At 39.6% G+C, this 21,271-nt stretch overlaps 1 protein-coding gene across 5 annotated transcripts in view; it reads left to right on the top strand.

The window, feature by feature from the left end:
• TSC22D1 (TSC22 domain family member 1) overlaps positions 1 to 20,778 on the top strand; it is a 145,788-nt gene extending 125,010 nt beyond the window's left edge. For 3 of the 5 annotated variants that reach the window (XM_036297350.1, XM_036297353.1, XM_036297354.1), the window contains exons 2-3: positions 18,206 to 18,257; positions 19,413 to 20,778. In XM_036297350.1, the coding sequence (XP_036153243.1) occupies positions 18,206 to 18,257; positions 19,413 to 19,670 (310 nt within the window). In that variant the 3' untranslated portion in view covers positions 19,671 to 20,778. Of the gene's footprint in view, positions 1 to 16,935; positions 17,085 to 17,341; positions 17,795 to 18,205; positions 18,258 to 19,412 lie in introns of those variants that run through there. The other 2 variants (XM_036297352.1, XM_036297351.1) reach the window with 2 other exon arrangements.
• The last annotated feature ends 493 nt before the right edge of the window (positions 20,779 to 21,271 follow it).

The following is a 21,271-nucleotide window of genomic DNA, read 5'->3' as shown; positions in this document are numbered from 1 at the left end:
TCCGTTGACCTTAGTAGCCCACTGAGTACTTTATTGTTTTCATTATGTTGTCTTCGTGCTCTTGCCTGTGAATAACAGAGAATATAGTAATGTCAAAATTCTATTCTGGAGGAGAGCTGGGTAGGAGATCCCTGCTGATTTACTAAAAACAAAGACCCGTCAGGCCTGAACTGGAAAGCCTCAGAGGTTATCAGAGTGGTATTCTGATAAGGCCATTTTCTCCTCGTTACTGGCCACAAGGCTTGGAAAGGCAACCTGCTTTCCTTTAGGAGTGAGCTTCATTCTCTCTGGTCCACTTGGATTCCACTTGGCCCTTCTCACAGCTCTCAAGAGCTCTCCAAGTAACTGCCAGGGCTTATGAAAGTTTGAAAATCAGTCTTAAGCATGTTCACAAACACATATCTGGCAGCAGCCTGTGTCTGTGTGTCTCTGGCGAGCCTCCCAGTGACACGACTTCTTCCCAGTGACTGTGGAACTCGCTGGCACTGGGACTGATCTGAGTGCCCGTCCACATCTCCAGCATCATAATCTAATAATACGAAGCTCAGGAGTGCTGGCTTTCACCAAGAGCTCAACATCCATACTCAGGACAAAGCCTAGAAACCCAGTACGCAGGCTGCCCGGCTCACACACCGACGCCCGGCCTGTTTTCTTCACCTGTAAAATGGGCAGCGTTGGAAGATTGCCAAGATTCCATTGAGATTAGCAGGAGTGCTCTCCACTCTACCCTCTCTTTGCTCTTCCAGCTCTAATATTTCTTAGTTTAAATCTACATATGTGGATCTGGAATTCCTGGTCTGCCAGTCTAGAGGACAGTAGATTGAATCAGAAGTTGGTTCTAGGCCCCACCTACAATAACTCATAAACTCTGGACAAAACACACAAGGGCCGAAACCGGTTTGGCTCAGTGGATAGAGCGTCGGCCTGCGGACTGAAAGGTCCCAGGTTCGATTCCGGTCAAGGGCATGTACCTGGGTTGCGGGCATATCCCCAGTAGGGGATGTGCAGGAGGCAGCTGATCGATGTTTCTCTCTCATCGATGTTTCTAACTCTCTGTCTCTCTCCCTTCCTCTCTGTAAAAAATCAATAAAATATATTTAAAAAACAAACAAACAAACAAACAAAAAAAAACACACACAAGGTCTTTGATCTTCCATTTCTAAACCTACAGCATAAGGAAGTTAGAACTAGATGATCTCCAAGGTCCATTTCAGGTCTAAAATTCTGAATAGAACAATTAAAGAAATCCTCAGGCCCCATTAAAGTTGCCAAACTGGAGTCCAGAGAGACCATAAAATGGAAATGTGTCCCTTGATCAAAGCAAAAGGTATTTATTAAATACTGTGTCCCTGGCACAGTTATTTTTTCCATTTTATTAATGCTTGCCTAAGTCTGTACTGCCCTAGAAATTCCAGTAGCTGTGTGATACTCTAGAATTTATCTTCACCTTCATACATAACACTGTTCAGTTGAATTTCAACCTATTGTTTTAGGATCTCTAAAGGATCTGACTCTAATGGCCCTAGGTGGTCTGTGTGCATAGAATAGTGGTTAAACTAGTTCCCGCTGGCAATTCTTTCTATACTGCTTATTCTTGTTATCCTCTGGAATTACTTTTAAAAAGTAAAAGAAGAGTTTGAACCATCTGTTTTCTATAGCTATGCATAAGTAAAATAAAATAAAAATAGTGTCCATTTTTGGTAGGAGACTTGCATGAGGTTCTCAAAATAGCATATCATAAGCAGGATGATTTTTCATGGCTTTACTTAGAGTCTTAAATAGAATATCATTTGGCTTCTAAATCTGTGATGCCTCTTTTACCCATGGCTCCTGATTTTCATAATCCACTGCTATTAAACACAAGTGATAATTTATGAAGAAATTTGGCTTTGAGGAGCTTATTTTCCCAAAGACAAAAAGAGTGTAAGCCATTTGAATCCTATTGCTTAAAGGTAGTGATTCTTTTGAGCATATGAGCATTCCTTTGGAATTAGTAGTTTGTGTTACTCTTCTGTTCATCCAGGTACTTTACCAAGAAGCATAAGACATTAGTGTCATTGTTGGCAGAAGCTATGGTCTTCACGTCTAGCAGGAGCTTGGCTAGTTCAATTTGCTGAAATTTTGTTAAGAATTTTTACATCTGTTTATCAGGGCTGTCGTCTGGTAAAGTTTTTCTTTTCTTTTCTTTCATAATGTTTTTTATTTCAATTTTTAATTCCAGAGCAGACTTGAGAGCTTGTTATCTATCTCAGGCCTCTTAATCACCAGAAGGCAGATTTTACTTTCTTAGATATCTTATGAATTGCTTTCCATGTTCCCTCTTCACCTCAGTTTGATTTTCAAAGAGTGTGGCAAAATGAGGTTCTTCTGGGCCTTCAATATAATAACAGGCCACCTATATATATATAAAAGGCTAATATGCAAAGTGTCCGACCGTCAGGGTAATGACATCACGTAGCAACGCCCGACTTCCTCTCCTTAGCGACTAGCCTCCTTGCAGTTTCTTCAGCCCAGGAATATGACTTGCTTTATAGCCAGATGGAAACACTTTACACTGTAACCAAATGTCTGTGAAGCATTTTCTCGTGCCTCATCTCATTTGATCCACTCAGAAGTCCTGGAGTAGGTAGACTCGGTGGAATCCTATTTTCTTTTCATTAGCCAGAAAACAGAGATTTAGAAAGCTTAGAAACTTGACCCGACTGAAAAGAAGTAAAAAATGTTGGACCTTGAAAATGACTACATGTTTTCTCACTGCACAGAATATAGTCAAACACTGCTGCAGTTAAATATTTTACCCTTTGTTTTCCTTGCATGACCTACAATAATAATCTGCTTCATGTTAATATTTACTGCTGTGTTGCTGAAAATTACCTGAAAGAGAAGTTGGGGTGCTTCACTGGGCTGGGAAAAGTTTAGCTAAATCAAAAAGCAGGTCTAATTAAGGAAGTTTATTCTATATCTATAAATAAACTTTATGGCTATATCTATAAAAGGCTAAGTTGACTCTCGCATGCACAGTATATATAAAGCTCTTGCTGGTGCCAATCGCATGCATGTGTTTCGATCTGTCATTGTCGATCGTGAATTTGGTTGGCACTTCTATTATAGAGAAAGGGTGAATACTAATTAATTTCCTTTCAGTGTGCACGAATTCATGCACTGGGCCTCTAGTAGATAAATAAGCATCACTGATGTGCAGCTCATAAGGTGCCAGGTGATTAATAGCAACCCTAACTGTTCAGAGAGGGAGTGCCATCTCAGCTTTAGAGAAAACCAGGCAAAAACAGTGCTCGAAGGATATTTTTTCCATTGATTTTTAGGGAGAATAGAAGGGAAGAAGAGAGAGGAAGAGAGAGAGAGAGAGAGAGAGAGAAACATCAAGGTGAGAGGGACACCTCAATTGGTTGCTCCAACCAAGTGAACCTAGGACCCTTTGATGGATGGGCCAATGCTCTAACTATTAAATCACACTAGCAAAGGCAGTGTAGTAAGATTTTAAACTACAAATTAAATTTTAAAATATAGAACTGTTTATGTTATTTATTTCTCCCCAAATGAGTTTTGACAGTTTGTGTTTTTCTAGGAATTTGTCCATTTTGTCTTAAGTTGTTAAATTTATTGAAATAAATTTGATATGTTGTATGTTTATTGTATTTTTAAATGTTATTTATTAAATTGATTAGGTGACATTGTTCAACATGAGCATATAAGTTTCATGTGTGGGTTTCTATGCTGCAAGATCTGTATATTGCACCATGTGCCCACCACCCAAAAGTCAAATCTTCTCCTGTTACCTTATATTAACCTGTTCTTTCCCCACCCCCTTCCCTCTGGCAACCAGCACACTACTGTTTGTGTTCATAAGTTTCAGTTGTATATCCCACATATGAGTGAATTCAAATGGTTCTTAGCTTTTTCTGTTTGACATATTTCACTGAGCATAATGTTCTCAAGGCCCATCCATGCTGTTGCAAATGGTGCTATTTCATCCTTTCTTATGGCTGAGTAGTAGTTCACTGATTATGTGTACCACATCTTTATCTAGTCCTCTGTTGTGGGACAATTTGGTTGTTTCTATGTCATGAATAATGCTGCAATGAACATAGGGTGCATATATCTTTGCAAATACATGATTTTGAGTTTTTGGGGGTATATACCCAGGAGTGGGATTGCTGGGTCATATGGTAGCTCTATTCTTAATATTTTGAGGACTTGCCAGACTGCTTGCTTGCTTTCTTTCTTTCTTTCTTTTTATTAATACATTTTTTATTGATTTCAAAGAAAGAAGTATAGGGAGATAGAAACATCAATAATGAGAGAGTATCATTGATTGACTGCCTCCTGCATGGGGATTGAGCCCACAACCTGGGCATGTACCCTGACCAGGAATCGAACCATGATTGGTCCATAGGTTGTCGCTCAATCACTGAGCCACACTGGTTGGGCCGAACTGCTTTCCACAGTGGTTGTACTAGTCTACATTCCTACCAGCAATGAATGAGGGCTCCCTTTTTTCCACAACCTCTCCAACACTTGTTATTGCTTATCTTGTTGATAATGGCCACTCTAACAGATGTAAGGTGGTATCTCATTGTAGTTTTGATTTGCATTTTCCTAGTTGCCAGTGAGGTTGAACATCTTTTCATATATTTACTAGAGGCCCGGTGCACGAAAATTCATGCACTCAGGGCAGTCTCTCAGCCCAGCCTGCGCCCTCTCGCAGTCCAGGACCCTTTTATTATATAGGATTGACTGTTCATATGTCTTCTTGGGAGAGGTGTATTTTTAGGTCCTCTGCCTACTTTTTGATAGGATTGTTTGTTTGGTGTTGAGTTTTATAAGTTCTTTATATATTATAAACCTTTGTCAGAGCTACTGTTTGCAAATATCATTTTCCATCTAGTTAGCTGTCTGTTTTGTTGTCTGTTTCTTTTGCTGTGCAGAAAGGAGCTTTTTAGTTTGACATAGTCCTATTCATTTATTTTTGCCTTTACTTCCCTTGCCTTTGGGATCAAGTTCATAAAATGTTCTCTATGACCCAGGTCCATAGTTTGGTACCTGTATTTTCTTCTATATAACTTATTATTTTGGGTCTTATATTTAGGTCTTTGATACATTTTGAATTAATTTTTGTACATGAGGATAAACTGTAATCCAGTTTTATTCATTTGCATATAGCTTTCCAGTTTTCCCAGCACCATTTATTGAAGAGACTATCTTTACTTCAGTGTGCATTTCTGGCTTCTTTGTCAAAAACTATCAGTTCCTCTACAGTGTGGTTTTATAGCTGGGCACTCTATTCTGTTCCATTGATCTGTGTGGCTGTTTCTCTGCCAATACCATGCTGTTTTGATTATCATTAGCTCTGTAGTATAATTTGAAGTCAGGTAGTGTGATACTTCGTTCTTTTAACTCAGGATTGCTTTAGTTATTCAGGGCCTTTTGGTTTCCATACAAATCTGAAGATTTCTTGTTCTATTTCTTTAAAAAATGACACTGGGATTTTGATGGGGATTGCATTAAATCTGTATATTGCTTTGGGTATAAGGCCATTTTAACTATGCTGATTCTTCCAGTCCATGAATACAGGATATTTTTCCATTTGTTGTGTCTTTTTCAAACTCTTTTAATAATGCTTTGTAATTTTTAGTATATAGGTTTTTCACATTCTCTGTTAAGTGTATTCCTAGGTATTTTATTCTTTTGTTTGGTACTGCAAAAGAAGTTGTTTTTTTCCCCCATTTCTTTTTTGAAGTTTTGTTAGTATATTGGAAGGCAATGGGTTTTTGCAGATTGATTTTGTATCCTGCAACTTGTATATTTTTTCTAATAGTTTTTTTGGTAGAGTCTTTAGGGTTTTCTATATACAGGATCAAGTCATCTGCAAAAAGTGGCAGTTTTACTTCCTTCCCTATTTGGATGCCTTTTATTTCTTTCTCTTGCCTTATTGCTCTGGCTAGGACTTCCAGCACTGTGTTGAATAAGAGTGCTGAGAGTGGACATCCTTGTCTGGTTCCTGATCTTAGGGGAAAAGCTTTCAGTTTTTTGCCATTGAATTTTAGCTAAGGGTTTATCACATATGGCCTTTATAATGTTGAGGTACTTTTCTTCTATTCCTATTTTATTGAGTGTTTTAATCATAAATGAATGTGTCTTATCACATGCTTTTTCTGCATCTATTGATAAGATCATATGCTTTTTATCCTTTCTTTTGTTAATGTGGTGTATTACATTGATTTATTTGCATGTGTTGAACCATCCTTGTGCCCCGGAATGAATCCCACTTGATCGTGATTTATTATTTTTTGGATGTACTGTTGTATTTGATTTGCTAGTATTTTGTTTAGGATTTTTGCCTCTATTCATCAGTGATATTGGTCTGTAGTTTTCTTTTTTTGTGTTATCTTTGCCAGGTTTTGGTATCAGGGTTATATTGGCCTCATAGAATGTGACAGGAAGTACTGCCTCTTCTTCAATTTTTTGGAAGAGTTTGAAAAGGATAGGTTTTAATTCTTCCTTGAACATTTGGTAGAATTCACTGGTGAAACCATCTGGTCCTGGACTTTTTCTTGCGGTGGGGTGGGGGGGATGGCGGGGAGTGGCGGAGTTTTTTGATGATTGTTTCAATTTCCTCACTGCTGATCGGTCTTTTTAGATTTTCCAATTCTTCATGATTTAGTCTAGGAAGGTTATATATTTCTAGGAACTTATCCATTTCTTCTAGATTATTGAATTTGGTAGCATAAAATCTTTCATAATATTCTAATATGATCCTTTGTATATCTGTGATGTCTGTGGTGATTTCTCCTTTCTAATTTTTGATTTTGTTTAAATGGGTCTTTTTTTTTTTTTCCTTAGTGAGTCTAGCCAGGGGTTTGTCAATTTTATTAATCTTTTCAAAAAGCCAGCTCTTTGTTTTACTAATTTTTGTATAGTCTTTTTGTTCTCATTTAATTCTGCTCTAATTTTATTAGTTCCTTTCTTCTGCTGACTTTGGGTTGCTTTTGTTCTTCTTCTTCTAGTACTTTAAGATATGATGTTAGGTTGTTTACTTGGGATTTCTTTTGTTTCTTGAGATAGTCCTCTAATGATATGAGCTTCCCTCTTATTACTGCTTTTGCTGCATTCCGGAGGTTTTGATATGTTGTGTTATTTTCATTTGTCTCGATATAATCTTTTTATCTCATCTTTTATTTCTTCTTTGACCCAGTCATTTTTTAGTAATATGTTATTTAATCTCCACATATTTGTGGATTTTTTTTATTTCCTTTTTGCAGTTGATTGCTAATTTCAAAGCATTGTGGTCAGAAAATATGCTAGGTATAATTTTAATTATTTTATTTTATTTTGTTGATGCTAGTTCTGTGACCCAACATATGGTCTATCCGTGAGAATGTTCCATGTGCGCTGGAGAAGAATGTATAATCTGATGTTCTGGGATGTGGTGTTCTGTAAATGTCAATTATGTCCATTTGGTCTAGTGTTTCATATAAGGTTGATATTTCTTTATTGATTTTTTGTGTGGTTGACCTATCTAGAGCTGTCAATGGAGTATTAAGTTCCCCAATTATGATTATGTTTTGATCTGTTTCTCCTTTTAGTTCTGTGAGTAGCTGTTTAATACATTTTGGTGTTCCCTGGTTGGGTGCATATCTATTAAGAAGTGTTATGTTTTCTTGATGTAATGTTAACTTTATTGTTAAAAAGTGTCTATCTTTGTCTCGTTATCTTTGTTATCTGAAAGTGTATTTTGTCAGATATAAGTATGGCTACACCTGCTTTTTTAAAAAAATATGTTTTTATTGATTTCAGAGAAAAGGGAAAAGGAGAGAGAGATAGAAATATCAATGATGAGAGAAAGCATCATTGATCGGCTGCCTCCTGCACACAACCCTAGGGGGATGGAGCCCACAGCCAGGCATGTGCCCTTGACTGGAATCGAACCCATGACTCTTCAGTCCGCAGGCCAACACTCTATTTACTGAGCCAAACCAGCTAAGGCTACATTTGCTTTTTTGTGGGTGATATTTACTTGGAGAATCATTTTTCACCTTGTTACTTTGAGTCTACCTTTGTCTTTGCTGCTTAGATGTGTCTTAGATATAGGCAGCATATGGTTGGGTTTTGTTTTTGATCCACTCTGCTACTCTGTGCCTCTTTACTGGTGAATCAGACCATTTACATTTAGGGTAATTATTGATGTATGAGGATTTCCTATAGCCATTTTCTCTTTTGTTTTCTGATAGTTCTATGCCTCCATTAGATCTGAAATGATTTTTGGCCTGAAATCCATTTCATTTGATTAATATAGCCACTTCAGTGTTTTATGATTGATAAAATGGAATGTGTGCCTTCATATTTAAAGTATCCTAATATATAAAAGCCCAGGGTTGTAACGACTGATCACGACGGAAGGCTGACCAACCCGGAAGTCCTTCAGTCAGTGCACTGGGTTGCTGTGGTGACCCAGCACTGAACTGCCTGGCTGCAGCCTGGTGACCCAGCACTGACTGCCCAGGGGGCTGAGACCCAGAGAGAGAGGCAGGGTCTGATCCACAGCCTCAGTGGCAGCTGTTGATCAGTACTTGCCTCTCTCTTTCTCTCCCTCTTTCTTTCCGGGCTTCGCCAGTAGCCGGGACTTTCTTTATCTCCCTGCCTCCGCTGGGGACTGCTGTTCAGCTCTGCCTCTCTGATCAGGCCCAGAGATAGGCCCGGAGATGCTGACTGGCATAGGAACTGACCAATCAGAACCAAATGTGGGTGCTGTGAAGAACCAATGGCTGCCTAAGAGGCAGAGCTTTTGACGCTGACTGGCATAGAAACTGACCAATCAGAACAAAATCTGGGTGCTGTGGGGAGCCAATGGCTGCCTAGCAGACAGAGCTTTTGATGCTGACTGGCATAGAAACTGACCAATCAGAACCAAATTGGCCAGCAGAGGAGGGCAGCTGGGGGCAAGATCAGGTCTGCAGGGGAGGGCAGTTGGGGGTAACCAGGCCAGCAGGGGAGGGCAGTTATGGGTGATCAGGCCAGCAGGGGAGGGCAGTTGGAGGTAACCAGGCCGGTAGGAGAGAGCAATTAGGGGTGATCAGGCCAGCAGGCAGAGGCAGTTAGGAGCTATCAAGCAGACAGGCAGGTGAGCAGTTAGGAGCCAGTGGTCCCAGATTGTGAGAGGGATGTCCAACTGCCGGTTTAGGCCAAATCCGGTTTAGGCCCACAGGGATTGGGCCTAAACCGGCAGTTGGACATCCCCCAAGGGGACCCCAATTGGAGAGGGTGCAGGCTTGGCTGAGGGAACCCCCCACCCCCACCCCTCGTGCATGAATTTCGTGGACTGGGCCTCTAGTATTTCTTATAAGCAGTATATAGTTGGGTCTTGCTTTTTTTATCCAACCTGACAATTTTTACCTTTTAATTATGGTGCTTAATTGAGAATATTTACATTTACTGTGAGTATTGATAGTTGTTTTTTGTTCTGTTTGTATTCCTTTTTCCCTCTAATTCTACCTTCTTTTAGATTGTATATTTTTTTATGATTCTGTTTTCTCTCCTTTATTGATTTATTAGCTATAACTCTTTATACTGTCATTTCAATTGTTTTAGAGTTTGTAGTATATAATTGACCCTTGAACAAAGAGGGGTTTAGGGGCACCAACCCTCCTGCGGTCAAAAATCACATACAACTTTTGACTTCACAAAACTTATTTGTCCCGTGATATCTGTGGGGGATTGGTTCCAGGACCCCTGTGGATACCAAAATCCATGGATGCTCAAGTCCTCTATATAAAATGGTGAAGATTAATGCATGCATATAGTTGGTCCTCTGCTTCTGCAGACTCCCAACTACAAATGCAAAACAGTACAGATATTTATTGAAAAAAATCATTGTATAGGTGGACCTGTGCAGTTCAAACCCATGTTGTCCAAGGGTCAACTGCACATCTTTAACTTAGCACAGTCTTCTTTCAAGTGGAAGGCCTCTTGGCCTGTATTCTATTTTTATCATACATTTTACTTCTACATATGTTATAGCCCCCACCCCCACCCCCACCCTCAATACATTGCTATTATTTTTGCTTTCTCTTTTTAAAAGAGATTTAAATAGGAATTTATTTATTTTTATTTAACCACTTACCAGTATTTACCATTTCTGCTGCTTCTCACTTTTTTGTATAGATCTAGATTTCCTTCTGGTATCCATTTTCCCTTCTGCTTGAATAACTTATTTTAAAATTTCTTATAATGAAGGTTTGCTGATGATGAATTGTTACAGCTTTTAGATATCTGAGAAAGAATGATTTTTGCCTTCATTTTGACTGATACTTTTACTGGACATTAAGATTTTTCTTTTAGCAATTTAAAAATATTGCTGCACTGTCTTCTGTCTAGCTTCTGTCTAGTTTCCACCCAGAAATCTGCTACCATTCTTATTTGTTGCTCTGTGTATTACTCCTTCTTTTCTCTGGCTGCTTTTAAGATTGTTTTCATTATCACTGGTTTTAAGTTATTTGATTATGATAATTATGATATACCTTATAGTTTTCTTCACAGTTCTCTTGCTTGAGGTTTTTTTTTTTTTTAAATCTTTATTGTTGAAAGTATTACATAGTTCCTCTTTTCCCCCCCCATTAATCTCTTCCAGCCCACTTCCCCCTCCCCACCCAGGCTCTCACCACCCCATTGTCTGTATCCTGATATCAGTTGTGCATATATGCATACAAGTTCCTTGGTTGGTCTCTTCCCACCCACCCTCCCCTGCCTTTCCTCTGAGGTTCAACAGTCTTGCTTGAGGTTTGTTTAGCTTCTTAGATCTGTGGATTTATTGTTTAAATAAACTTTGAAGAAAATTACCATTATTACTTCAAATCATTTTCCTCTCTCATTCCCTCTTTTTCTTCTTTAGGGACTTTATTACATATATTTGCCTGAAATTGCCCCAAAGTTCAATGATTCTTTCTTTTTTGTTCATTTCTTTGTTCCTTTTTCAGTTTTCTTTTTTTCCCCCAGTTATTTTGGACTAGAGGCCCGATGCATGAAATTTGTGCAAGGAGCTCGGCCCTCGCAGCCCTGGCTTTGTCCAGCAGGTTTTCCGGAAGGTCATTCTGTTGTTCGATCTAATTAGCATATTCGCTCTTCATTATATAGGATACTTTTTGTTGCTGATAGATCACTAATATTTCTTCATCCCTGTCTCATCTGCTGTTAATCCCATGCAGTGTATTTTTGTTCTTAAACATTGTATTTTTCATTTTCATTAATCTAATTTGGGTTTTCTTTATACCATCAATACCTCTACTTAATATGATAATGTTTTCCTCTACCTTTTTGAACATGTAAAATATGGTTATAATAATTGTTTTCATGTTTTTGACTGGAATTATATCATCTTTGTCATATCTGGGTCATTCTAATTGATTGGTTTTCTTTCTCATTATGAGTCATATTTCCTTGCTTGTTTGTATGCCTGGTACCTTTCATTGGATACCAGACATTGTAAATTATTGGGTGCTAACTGTATTTTATTTAATATCCTTGAGCTTTGCTTTGGGACAAAATTAAGTTACTTGGAAACAGTTTGATCTTTTCAAGCCTTCCTTTTAAACTATATAGAAGACCAAAACATCCTTCAGTCTAGAAATAATTTTTCCCCACTGCTTTGATAGTATCCTTCTGGATATTTGGTGCCCCGTGTTTACAAGTATTTTTTTTTTACTCAAGCTAGTAGTAACACCAACTATTCCTGACCTATGTGATTTCCAAAACTTGTTCTGCCTGCTTCCGTTGCATGGCTCTTTCCCAGCCTCATTCCTCAGGTAGCATGTGCTGGTAAGTGCTCAGCTGAAGCCTGGGAGCAGAGGGACCCTCTGCAGATCCCATTCTCTCTCTCTTATTTTTAAAATACAGTGTTTTTTTAAAAATCAAAGCAATGCCTGAACACACTTAAAGATCAAATAGAGTGAATAGAAAAAAACAGTATTAGCAGCTCCTCATTTTTTAGTCCTTGAGTGTATTCCTCAGAAGCAGCCACTTTTCATTTTTATGTCTTCTCATATTTGCCTATACATGTCCGTGTAAAATATTTATATTGTCACTTCTTCCTTTTTCAATTTTTATATTTTCTAATCAAGCTACACCTAATAGATTACAATTTAGCACATTTAAACCATTGTTACCACACATTTTTTTCTTCCCACCACCTTCTCAATAGTTACCCTTTTAAAAGTTAAACCAATAAAAATAATATAAATATGTAAATTTTATTTATAAGCATATTATTTTTCTTGCTTTTATTTTCTGTAAAACTGTCTTCAAACGTATCTAATTGCTTCATGAGATCCATCATATACCTGTCAGTAGCTCCCCTGCCCTGGGCATGCTTATGCCACTGAAGCGCTCTGTCCCAAGGCGCTCATCTTCCTGTGCTCCATTACACACCACTTGCTGCCTGGCTTGCTCAGCCGCTGCGGTGCTGGGGTTTCCTTTCCCATCATTCTGTTGTGGATTCCCTTCTTTCTCTCCAATGTTTGAGTCCCTGGTTCATGTGTTGTTTCCCTCCACCCCCCACCCCTCTCTCTCAACTTTTGGAATATACAACATTTCTTATTTTTTAAAAATTATTTTATTGTGGTAAGTACACTAAACCTGAGATCCATGCTTTTGAAAAAATTTTAAATGAACCACAGCACAGTATTGTTGACTGTAGGTACAAGGTTGTATAGCAGATCTCTAGGATTTATTCATCTTGCTTAACCCCTTTTCTAGATTTGTTCCTCATTTTGTTGTCTGATATGTCTGAAAATGTTTTTACTCTACTTTTACACTTATATGATGATTTGGCCAACTGAAAAATATTTTTCTTCCAGAATTTTAAGGACATTTTCTCCATTGTTCTCTGGCAGCCAGCATAGCCAGCCATTCTGATACTAGTTCCCGTGTTTGTAATTTTTTTTTTTCCTTTTCTGTTTGAAGCTTTTAGGATTTTGTCCAAGTGATTTGAGTTTCATGATGGAAACAAGTAGGGATTGTTCATTTATTGTGGTGGCCATTTGGTCATGTCATTTAGTTCTGGAAAAAAAAATCTTGAATTATTTCTTTTATAATGTCCTTTCCTTTGTTCTTTGTTTTTGGAATTCATTCTATTTTGATGGTGGACCTCCTAGATTCATCCCATAATCTCGTCTCTCAATTCCACTTCTTTTTCTTTTTTTTCTGCATGGCACGCATTTCAAATTTTATTGTGCTTTTTACATGACCATTAAATACTGCTGGGCTCTGTGTCCAGAGCTTGGGATTGCAGGACCTGGAAGGGTGAACCTGTGCAGTAAGCAATTCACATGGAGGGGCTGCCCTAGGAAACCAGTGACTGATGGCCTAGTTGCAATTGTTGCAAAAACCCATTCATGACTGAACCCTGTTCTTGGTTGCTCTCAGCCATTGGTCCTTGACCAGCTTGTGCCAGGAGAAATAACAAGACCAGTTAAAATCTCTGGCTCGTGACCGTCCATGGGTCACAGGCAGGAAGCCGGCCTGGTAGCTGCAGCTCATGTCCACAATCCAGGGCCAAACAGTAAATCGTACAAGCCTAGCGGCACAAATTCAGGTCTTTAAACCCCTTCTCCACACTGCCTCCTGGATGCTTCCCTCAAACGGGGTTATTCTACTTTTTGATGGAGTTTCTCACCTTTATCTTCCAACTTTTCTATAGAAATCAAGGAAATTTAAAATAAGTTTAAATTTTCTTGTTTTGATTTCTTTTGAATTGCTTCTTGTTCTGACAGTATGTGGAACCCAACACTAAAATATTACTTGTTGTTTATCTGCAAGTCACCTTTAACCGAGGATCCTGTAATTTCATTTGCTAGACCTGATAACCCTATCCCAGTGTCTAGTGAGAATAAACTAGGAGAGGGGAAGTGACCTGCAGTCCTAGACAACAGTGATTTGGTCAGGTGCAGGGCGATATGCTTCAGCCTCTTCTCTCGCAGTCACTAGATTTGTGGAGAGTTTGGACAGGGGAGATGTAGATTATCCTTTTGAGTGATGGATTCCCAAACTGTTAACCTGTATTAGTCAAGTCAGATCAAGTTTGGAAGAAAAGCACGTCATTGAATTAGGAACATACAGGCCCTGCCCTTGCTCCTCTTCTCATATCCTAGGATGTGTGTGATTAATATGCAGAAGTGATTAAACTGGAACCCAGGGAAAAAGGCTCTTAGGCAAAATGGAACAGAAAAGCAAATACAACAACAACAAAACACCTAATTTCAAATGTCCAGGCTGTTTCCTGTGCTCCAGATTCCTCTCTGGAGTGAGACCTGATCTCTGTCCAGTGCTGAAGATGGTTATTATCTTTCACGCCCTCAGGAGTCTCTCCTGGAGGCATGGCGGTCTTCTCCTGTCCTATCCACTAGCCTTTGTTGAGCTCTGGCTGCATGTTAGATGTTTTGTTTTGCAAAGAGAAGAATCTTTTAGAGCAGTTAGCCATCTGTGCTTCAGAAATTTCTGATCTATGGGTTTTCCTCCATGGAGAGTTCCTCCAAGTTCTTTGCCTTCTTTTTAAAATTATCTTTTTAGTTTTCAGACAAGAATCTATTTTTAAAGGAATCTAGCACATTTATTGAAATATATGAAAAGAAATATGTTTCTAATCCTTTTTGTTGCATATCTTTTGGCCCTGCAAATATTCCAGAAGTATATACACAAATGTTCAAGGATGTATGTACAAAGACATTTCTTGCAATTTTACTTAAAATAGCAAAATATTGGAGATGACTATAAGATATATGGATTAAACATGCTTGTGTTTTGGCCTCTATAGCTTAATACAATGGAAGACCAGTTGAAATGAATGAAATGAAAAAACAAAACATTTTTGTTTGTTTTTAAGAACATCATGAATAAATAAAATTCAGTTAATTCAGTAATTTAAACTTCAGCTGGGAATTTTAAATTTATTTTTATAGATGACTTTAAGGCAGTGGTTCTCAACCTTCCTAATGCTGCAACCCTTTAATACAGTTCCTCATGTTGTGGCGACCCCAACCATAAAATTACTTTCGTTGCTACTTCATAACTGTAATTTTGCTACTGTTATGAATCGTAAATATCTGATATGCAGGATGTATTTTCATTGTTACAAATTGAACATAAAGCATAATTATTAATCACAAAACAATATGTAATTATATATGTGTTTTCCGATGGTCTTAGGCGACCCCTGTGAAGGGGTCGTGACCCACAGGTTGAGAACCGCTGCTTTAAGGTGTTGTGTGTTTTTTCAGCTTTTTAATTTTTATTCTTTTAAATTTATCTTTATTGTTGAAAGTATTACAGATGTCCCCCTTTTCCCACCCATTGGCCCCCTCCATCCCACTCCCATCCCCTCCCCAGGTCTTCACCACATTATTGTCTATCCATGGGTTATGCATATATGTTCTTTGGTTAATCTCTATCTTAAGATGATGCTTTAATTTTTCCTGAGCAGTTCAAATATGTAAATAAACTTAATTATAGGTAGTTTTAGTGATAAGTGTAACCTGTAAAGTAATAATTCTGTCTAGCATTCATAGATATAGGGACCATATGCCTGTTCCTCAAGTTATGATTTTTAAGCTTCCACTTACTCTGTTTTGTTTTGTTTTTACTAAAAATGGGTACCTTCCTCAAATAAATTTCTATCATGAGATAGTATACATATTAATTTTTATAAAATATAAATATGCTAACAGATTTTCCTTGTTATTAAAAAACAAAGCTTTGAAATTTGGAGAATAATATATCTTTCTATAACCTTAAAATAAAAAATGTTATTGCTTTATAGTCAATCACACTTTAGTTTTTAACCAAAAAGAGAGTTGCCCTTTCCATCACTTACCACATTCACCAGATTTGGTTCCTAATCACTGTATACAATTTTTAAAACCAAATGCTCCTTGCCAGTATTGAGTCAATTTAAAAGAATGTCTGAAAGGCTATGATGGCAATTAAAATGTTTTAAATTAAAAGGATGCTGCTTGAGGGAGAATGCTTGTTTGAGAGAGGAAAGACAAGACTGTGTGTTTGTGTGTGTGTGTGTGTGTGTTGTGTGTGTGTGTGACTATAACATGTTCCATAGCCAAATTTTATGTTGGAATTATTTGTGATGACACAACTTGTCTATGGATTAGAAAGCTAGTGTTTTTTGGTTTCTGGTTTTATACTATTATGCCATTAGGGGGCAGTATTGTCGAGGTTAAATTTGCCTTTTTAACTGTATTGAGTTGCAAACTTTATAATTTATAGTAAGCAAATTTAAGGTCTTTAATTTTCAGTATTATTAAATTGTTACCTCAAATGATGCATCCCTGAATATTTCAAGTTAATAGAGGACATATATAACGGATTAAGCTATTTTACACCAGATCTCTTGATTTGAGTTTGGAGAAGGGAATTATTTGGTCATTGTGGCCAAAAAGGTGAAATACATATTTTACAGTTCCTCAGTCCCTCTGTAGGATTGAGCTTATAAAAATAGCCATTAAACTCCCAACATTTGCCTTAGGGACTTAACTGAAAACAGATATAAGTAGGATTCAACCTGTAGATTGATTTTTCTAGCTATAAGTAGAAAAAGAAGTGATGGCTATGTTAAGGCTTCCCGCTTTAGGGATATTTGGGGAGGATCCCCTTGATTTTATCTGTTAGATTACTTTTTGCTTCAATATATATGTGCCTAGCTGACGATGTAATGTTTTTTGTTTCTACAAGTAATAAATTCACGGAAAGGTAGTATTTCTCAAAAAGCAAATGTGATTTTTTTTTTACTCTAAGATCCAGTGTAAAATTCACAGGCTTTAAACAGAAGTATTATTACAGCAAGGTTATCATCTTTATAAATAAAAACCGCCTGTAAAATCCTCCCGTTACTGCTGCCTGTAAGAACTAGATAATTGAAATCGAGACACTGGAGCTCCTGCAAGTCTTAGCAGTGGGACTGGGCATGCCCAGTAGCTCAGACGGTTCTGGTTGCAAATAGGAAGCTTTTGCCGATCTGCAGCCGCGGGGACAGGCAGCTCCAGGGACGGGGTCTGACTTCCATAAACGTAAGCACGTGCGGGGCCCCGATCGTATTTTTCCGGATCTCTTGACGTTTTTGCCGAAGCAGTGGTCCGGCTTTTGGAAGCAATGGAGGCTCGGAGGCCCCGCACCCGGGCCCCCGCGAGCGCGGCCTTGGCCAGCCCACCCGATGAGCGGGATCGGAGGCTGGGGGCGGGGGATGGGGGGAAGGCAGCAGAGCGGGAGGAGGGCGGGGAAGGGAGCCGGGAGCAGGGAGAAGGGGCGGCTCCATTGGCGCGCTGGCCAATTGGCGCGGCTCTTCCCTGAATATATTTTGCACCGAGACCAGAGCCCTGGTCTAGATCCTAGTGGAGCCCGGCCGCCGACCTGAGAGTCTTCTCAGCACAGCACTGTGATCGGCATCTTCCCTGGATCGCCAGCCCCAGACGCCGGGTCTCTGTAAATTAGGGCAGCTGTTCTCTGTTTCTCCCTGGCAGCAGAGAGCTGGAAGATTTTTACCTAGCTCAGACAGGCTGCTCATATTCCCTTTTTTTTTCCTTTTTCTTTTCTTTCTTTCTTTTTTTTTTTTTTTTTTTTTTTTTTGCCGCGAGGGTGTTTTTGGCTGCAATTGCATGAAATCCCAATGGTGTAGACCAGTGGCGATGGATCTAGGAGTTTACCAACTGAGACATTTCTCAATTTCTTTCTTGTCATCCTTGCTGGGGACTGAAAACGCCTCTGTGAGACTTGACAATAGGTAAATGTCGGCTGGGATAGTTTTTTAAAATTTACTCGAGGTACTTGTAATAATGCAGGTGAAAGATAGCCCGGCAAATTCCTTTGTCCACTGCCGAGAGATCTGGTGACATGGATGTTGCTTTTTGCAATGTTTAGAATAGCCTTCTTTTCGCTAGCCTGGCCAGAGAACGGGCTTTTAGCACATTATGTAATTTAGCCCTTTGTGGCTCACTAAAATAGGGAAATGTCTGGATATTCGTTATTAAGAGAGTGACTTATGTTTTTCTAGAGGAAAATATAATTACATAGCCTTAAAGAATATTTCAAAAATGATGCTAGAAACATCACAGAATTAGGAAATCCTTTTGTGTGTTTGTTGGACGTTTAAGATAATTCCATTTATTGATCCCCCCCCCCTTTTTTTTTCCAGCTCCTCTGGTGCAAGTGTGGTAGCTATTGACAACAAAATCGAGCAAGCTATGGTATGTACTGATTACAAATCGTTTGTACTAATGTGGGCACAGTACAAAAAGCGAGATGTCTTAGGATGGAACCAGTGCATTCGTAGTTAAGATGATGATTGCTCTTCATACATTCAGAAATGCCTGCACTGCCTCCATTCTGCCAGGGCGAAGCCGCGAACCAAGGCTGCCTTGGGAGAGAGAAGGGGGCGCTGAGTATTGACTGTTCTTTCCAAGACCGCTCTCTCCCACGTCGGGATCTGTGCAGAGGTGTCCCTTTTGCCGGGGAATTGCTAGGGAAGTGCTTGGCCCTGCGTGTCCTTCAGTCGTGAGCGCATCTCTAGGGATGTGGCTTTACTAGAAATCCTAAGGTTCACTGGGGATCCCGGGTGGGGCGGAGACCCCAGAAGTGAGGATCTCTAGAAGGGGCCTTGTAGACTGGGCACAGATGGGCTCCAGTGACACAGGTGACTGCACAATGAATACGGATCCGAAAAAAGTTTTGTCTTCCCAGCCTGCGCTTGGATTTCTCCTATTTTTTTATTTCCGCCTTGGCCGTTCTTTGTTATTGGAGCAGCGCCTGTGGCTCTTCTCACGGGATTCTCTGCCCACTGTTGCTAGGCAAACTCTGAACCTTTTAATTCGGAGCTATAAATAAATCGAGCTCTCATTGGCTGCAATGGCTGCTCAGGTTTCTGTGATGTCAGCTTAATCACGAAAGGGGGGGCGGGGTGAGGGTGGAGGGAGGAAAATGCGGCAACTTGCTCAGTAGGAACTGGCTGCAGCCGGTGCTGAGGGAGGCGGTCGGTCTGGTGGCGGCGGAGGGCGGAGGGACTTGGGGGCGGGGAAGTGGCCTGGACATCCCTGCGGCCGGCTCCTGCTTGGCGACTCGGAGCCCTGTGCATAGTGCCACCTCAAATAGGAAATGGAGTGTTTGCGTTGTTGGCTAAGGGCTGCAAAAAGAGCATAGACTTAAAAAGTTCATCAGTTACACATTAAACTTAAGTATTGAACTGTTGTGATTGCATTCCGTAGATTTTCCCCTTGCCATTAAATGAACAATAAAGGCAGGTTATGTAAATGATAAGGAGAACCAGGCAAAATAATACTTTAGAAATACAGAATCTGGGAAATAGTAAGTAGGAAGTTAAACCCTTTTTTTCCTCTCCCTTTCAGGATCTGGTGAAAAGCCATTTGATGTATGCGGTTAGAGAGGAAGTGGAGGTCCTCAAAGAGCAAATCAAAGAACTAATAGAGAAAAATTCCCAGCTGGAGCAGGAAAACAATTTGCTGAAGACACTGGCCAGTCCTGAGCAGCTTGCCCAGTTTCAGGCCCAGCTGCAGACTGGCTCCCCTCCTGCCACCACACAGCCGCAGGGGACCACACAGCCCCCGGCCCAGCCAGCCTCCCAGGGCTCAGGACCAACTGCATAGCCTCCTATGCCCCCTGCAGAACTGGCTGCTGCTGTCTGAACTCAACAGACCCGAGATGATGCTCTAGGGGGAATCCACCTCCACAACCACCCATTTCATTGCTCGCTGCAAAAGAGACGTGAGACTGATATATGCCATTATCTCTTTTTTCCAGTATTAAACACCCATGTGCTTTGGCTTGAAGAAATTTCTTAGTTGGGTGAATTAAAGGTGAATAAGAGAATTAGCATGGATATACTGGGACCTCATGCAGCTTGGCAGATGTTTGAGAAATGGTTTAATTCATGCTGAGGAGCTGTGTGCCTTTCCACCCCTTCCCTGCTCCCTGCCCTCACTTTCAGGAGTTCTCCTGCTTGCACATAGTGTACAACATGGGGCTTCGGAGCAGTGGAGCTCCACTGGACTGTCCTCTCTCCTCTTCTCCCCATGAGGAACTTGAAAGGGAGGTAAAAGGAAAGACTGGTGCATAGTCTCTTCTAACATGAGGGGAAACAGTTCATTGATTGTCACCAAAATCCATAAAAAACAACTGTACTGTGTGCCTCTTGCTGAAACAGTGGATGACACAAAACTATTAGAGTGACTAAAAGGTGACAGGTAGCTGGGACCTAGGCTATCTTACCATGAAGGATGTTTTGCTTATTATATATTTGTGTATGTAGTATAACTATTTTGTACAATAGAGGACTAACTACTATTTAGGTTGTACAGATTGAAATTTAGATGTTTCATTGGCTGTCTGAAGAGGTGTGGATTGTCTTTAATAGAGATTACATTAAAAATGCTACGTGAAGAAAACCACACCTAAAGAAATTTTAAGAATTTGGCCCAGTTAGTCACTTTGTGTAATCTGAAATCTTATAGCTGCTGAATATCTTGAAGTAAATTCCTGTTCACTGAAGTGTTTTGATTGAGCTGGTTAAATACTTTGAAAAATGATCAGTTTTAGCTAATGAGATGAATTTCCCAGTAGGGGGTTCTGCCTATTACCTGTATAGTAGTTATACGCATATGTTTCTGTGCATGTTCTCTACACAGTTGTAAGGTGTCACTGTATTTAACTGTTGCACTTGTCAACTTTCAATAAAGCATATAAAATGTTGATAAACAAGTGTTTTCATATTACAGTGTTAACATAATTGCAATCATTTCCACAACTATTTCTAGCTAAAGTTAAAACAATTGGACTAGTAAAATCTTGAAGAAGGATAAAAGGGTTGGGCAAAGTGGGAGTGCTAGTGGTTTGCCTATAGAAGTAAAAAGACATAGACATTGCATTATTTCAGCCAGTGGGTAGAGAGACATAGTGAAGGGAGACAGGAGCTTAGTTCTTCAGACTAGTGTGACCTGGACAAATGGCTTCACCTCTCAGAACTGATGTGGGGTATTGAAAGAAATAGTCTCTAAGTTCCCCTGTGGCTTTAAATTTCTAGGAGTCCATGAAAGTCGTAATCTTCCAGTGTTCACCAGCTGAGGGGAATGAGCCTTATTCTATGTATAATCCCACTAAGCAGCTTTAGGATCAAAGATGGAAGTTAGAGAAGCTAGTTTCCACTTTAAGAACACCCTGAGTGGGGATGTCTTTCCTATTGTGGATTGAG

This window comes from Myotis myotis, unplaced genomic scaffold (assembly GCF_014108235.1).
Source record: "Myotis myotis isolate mMyoMyo1 unplaced genomic scaffold, mMyoMyo1.p scaffold_m19_p_3, whole genome shotgun sequence".
NCBI lineage: Eukaryota > Metazoa > Chordata > Mammalia > Chiroptera > Vespertilionidae > Myotis > Myotis myotis.
The sequence above is the reverse complement of the archived record's forward strand: the minus strand, read 5'-3'. Positions and strand labels throughout refer to the sequence as shown.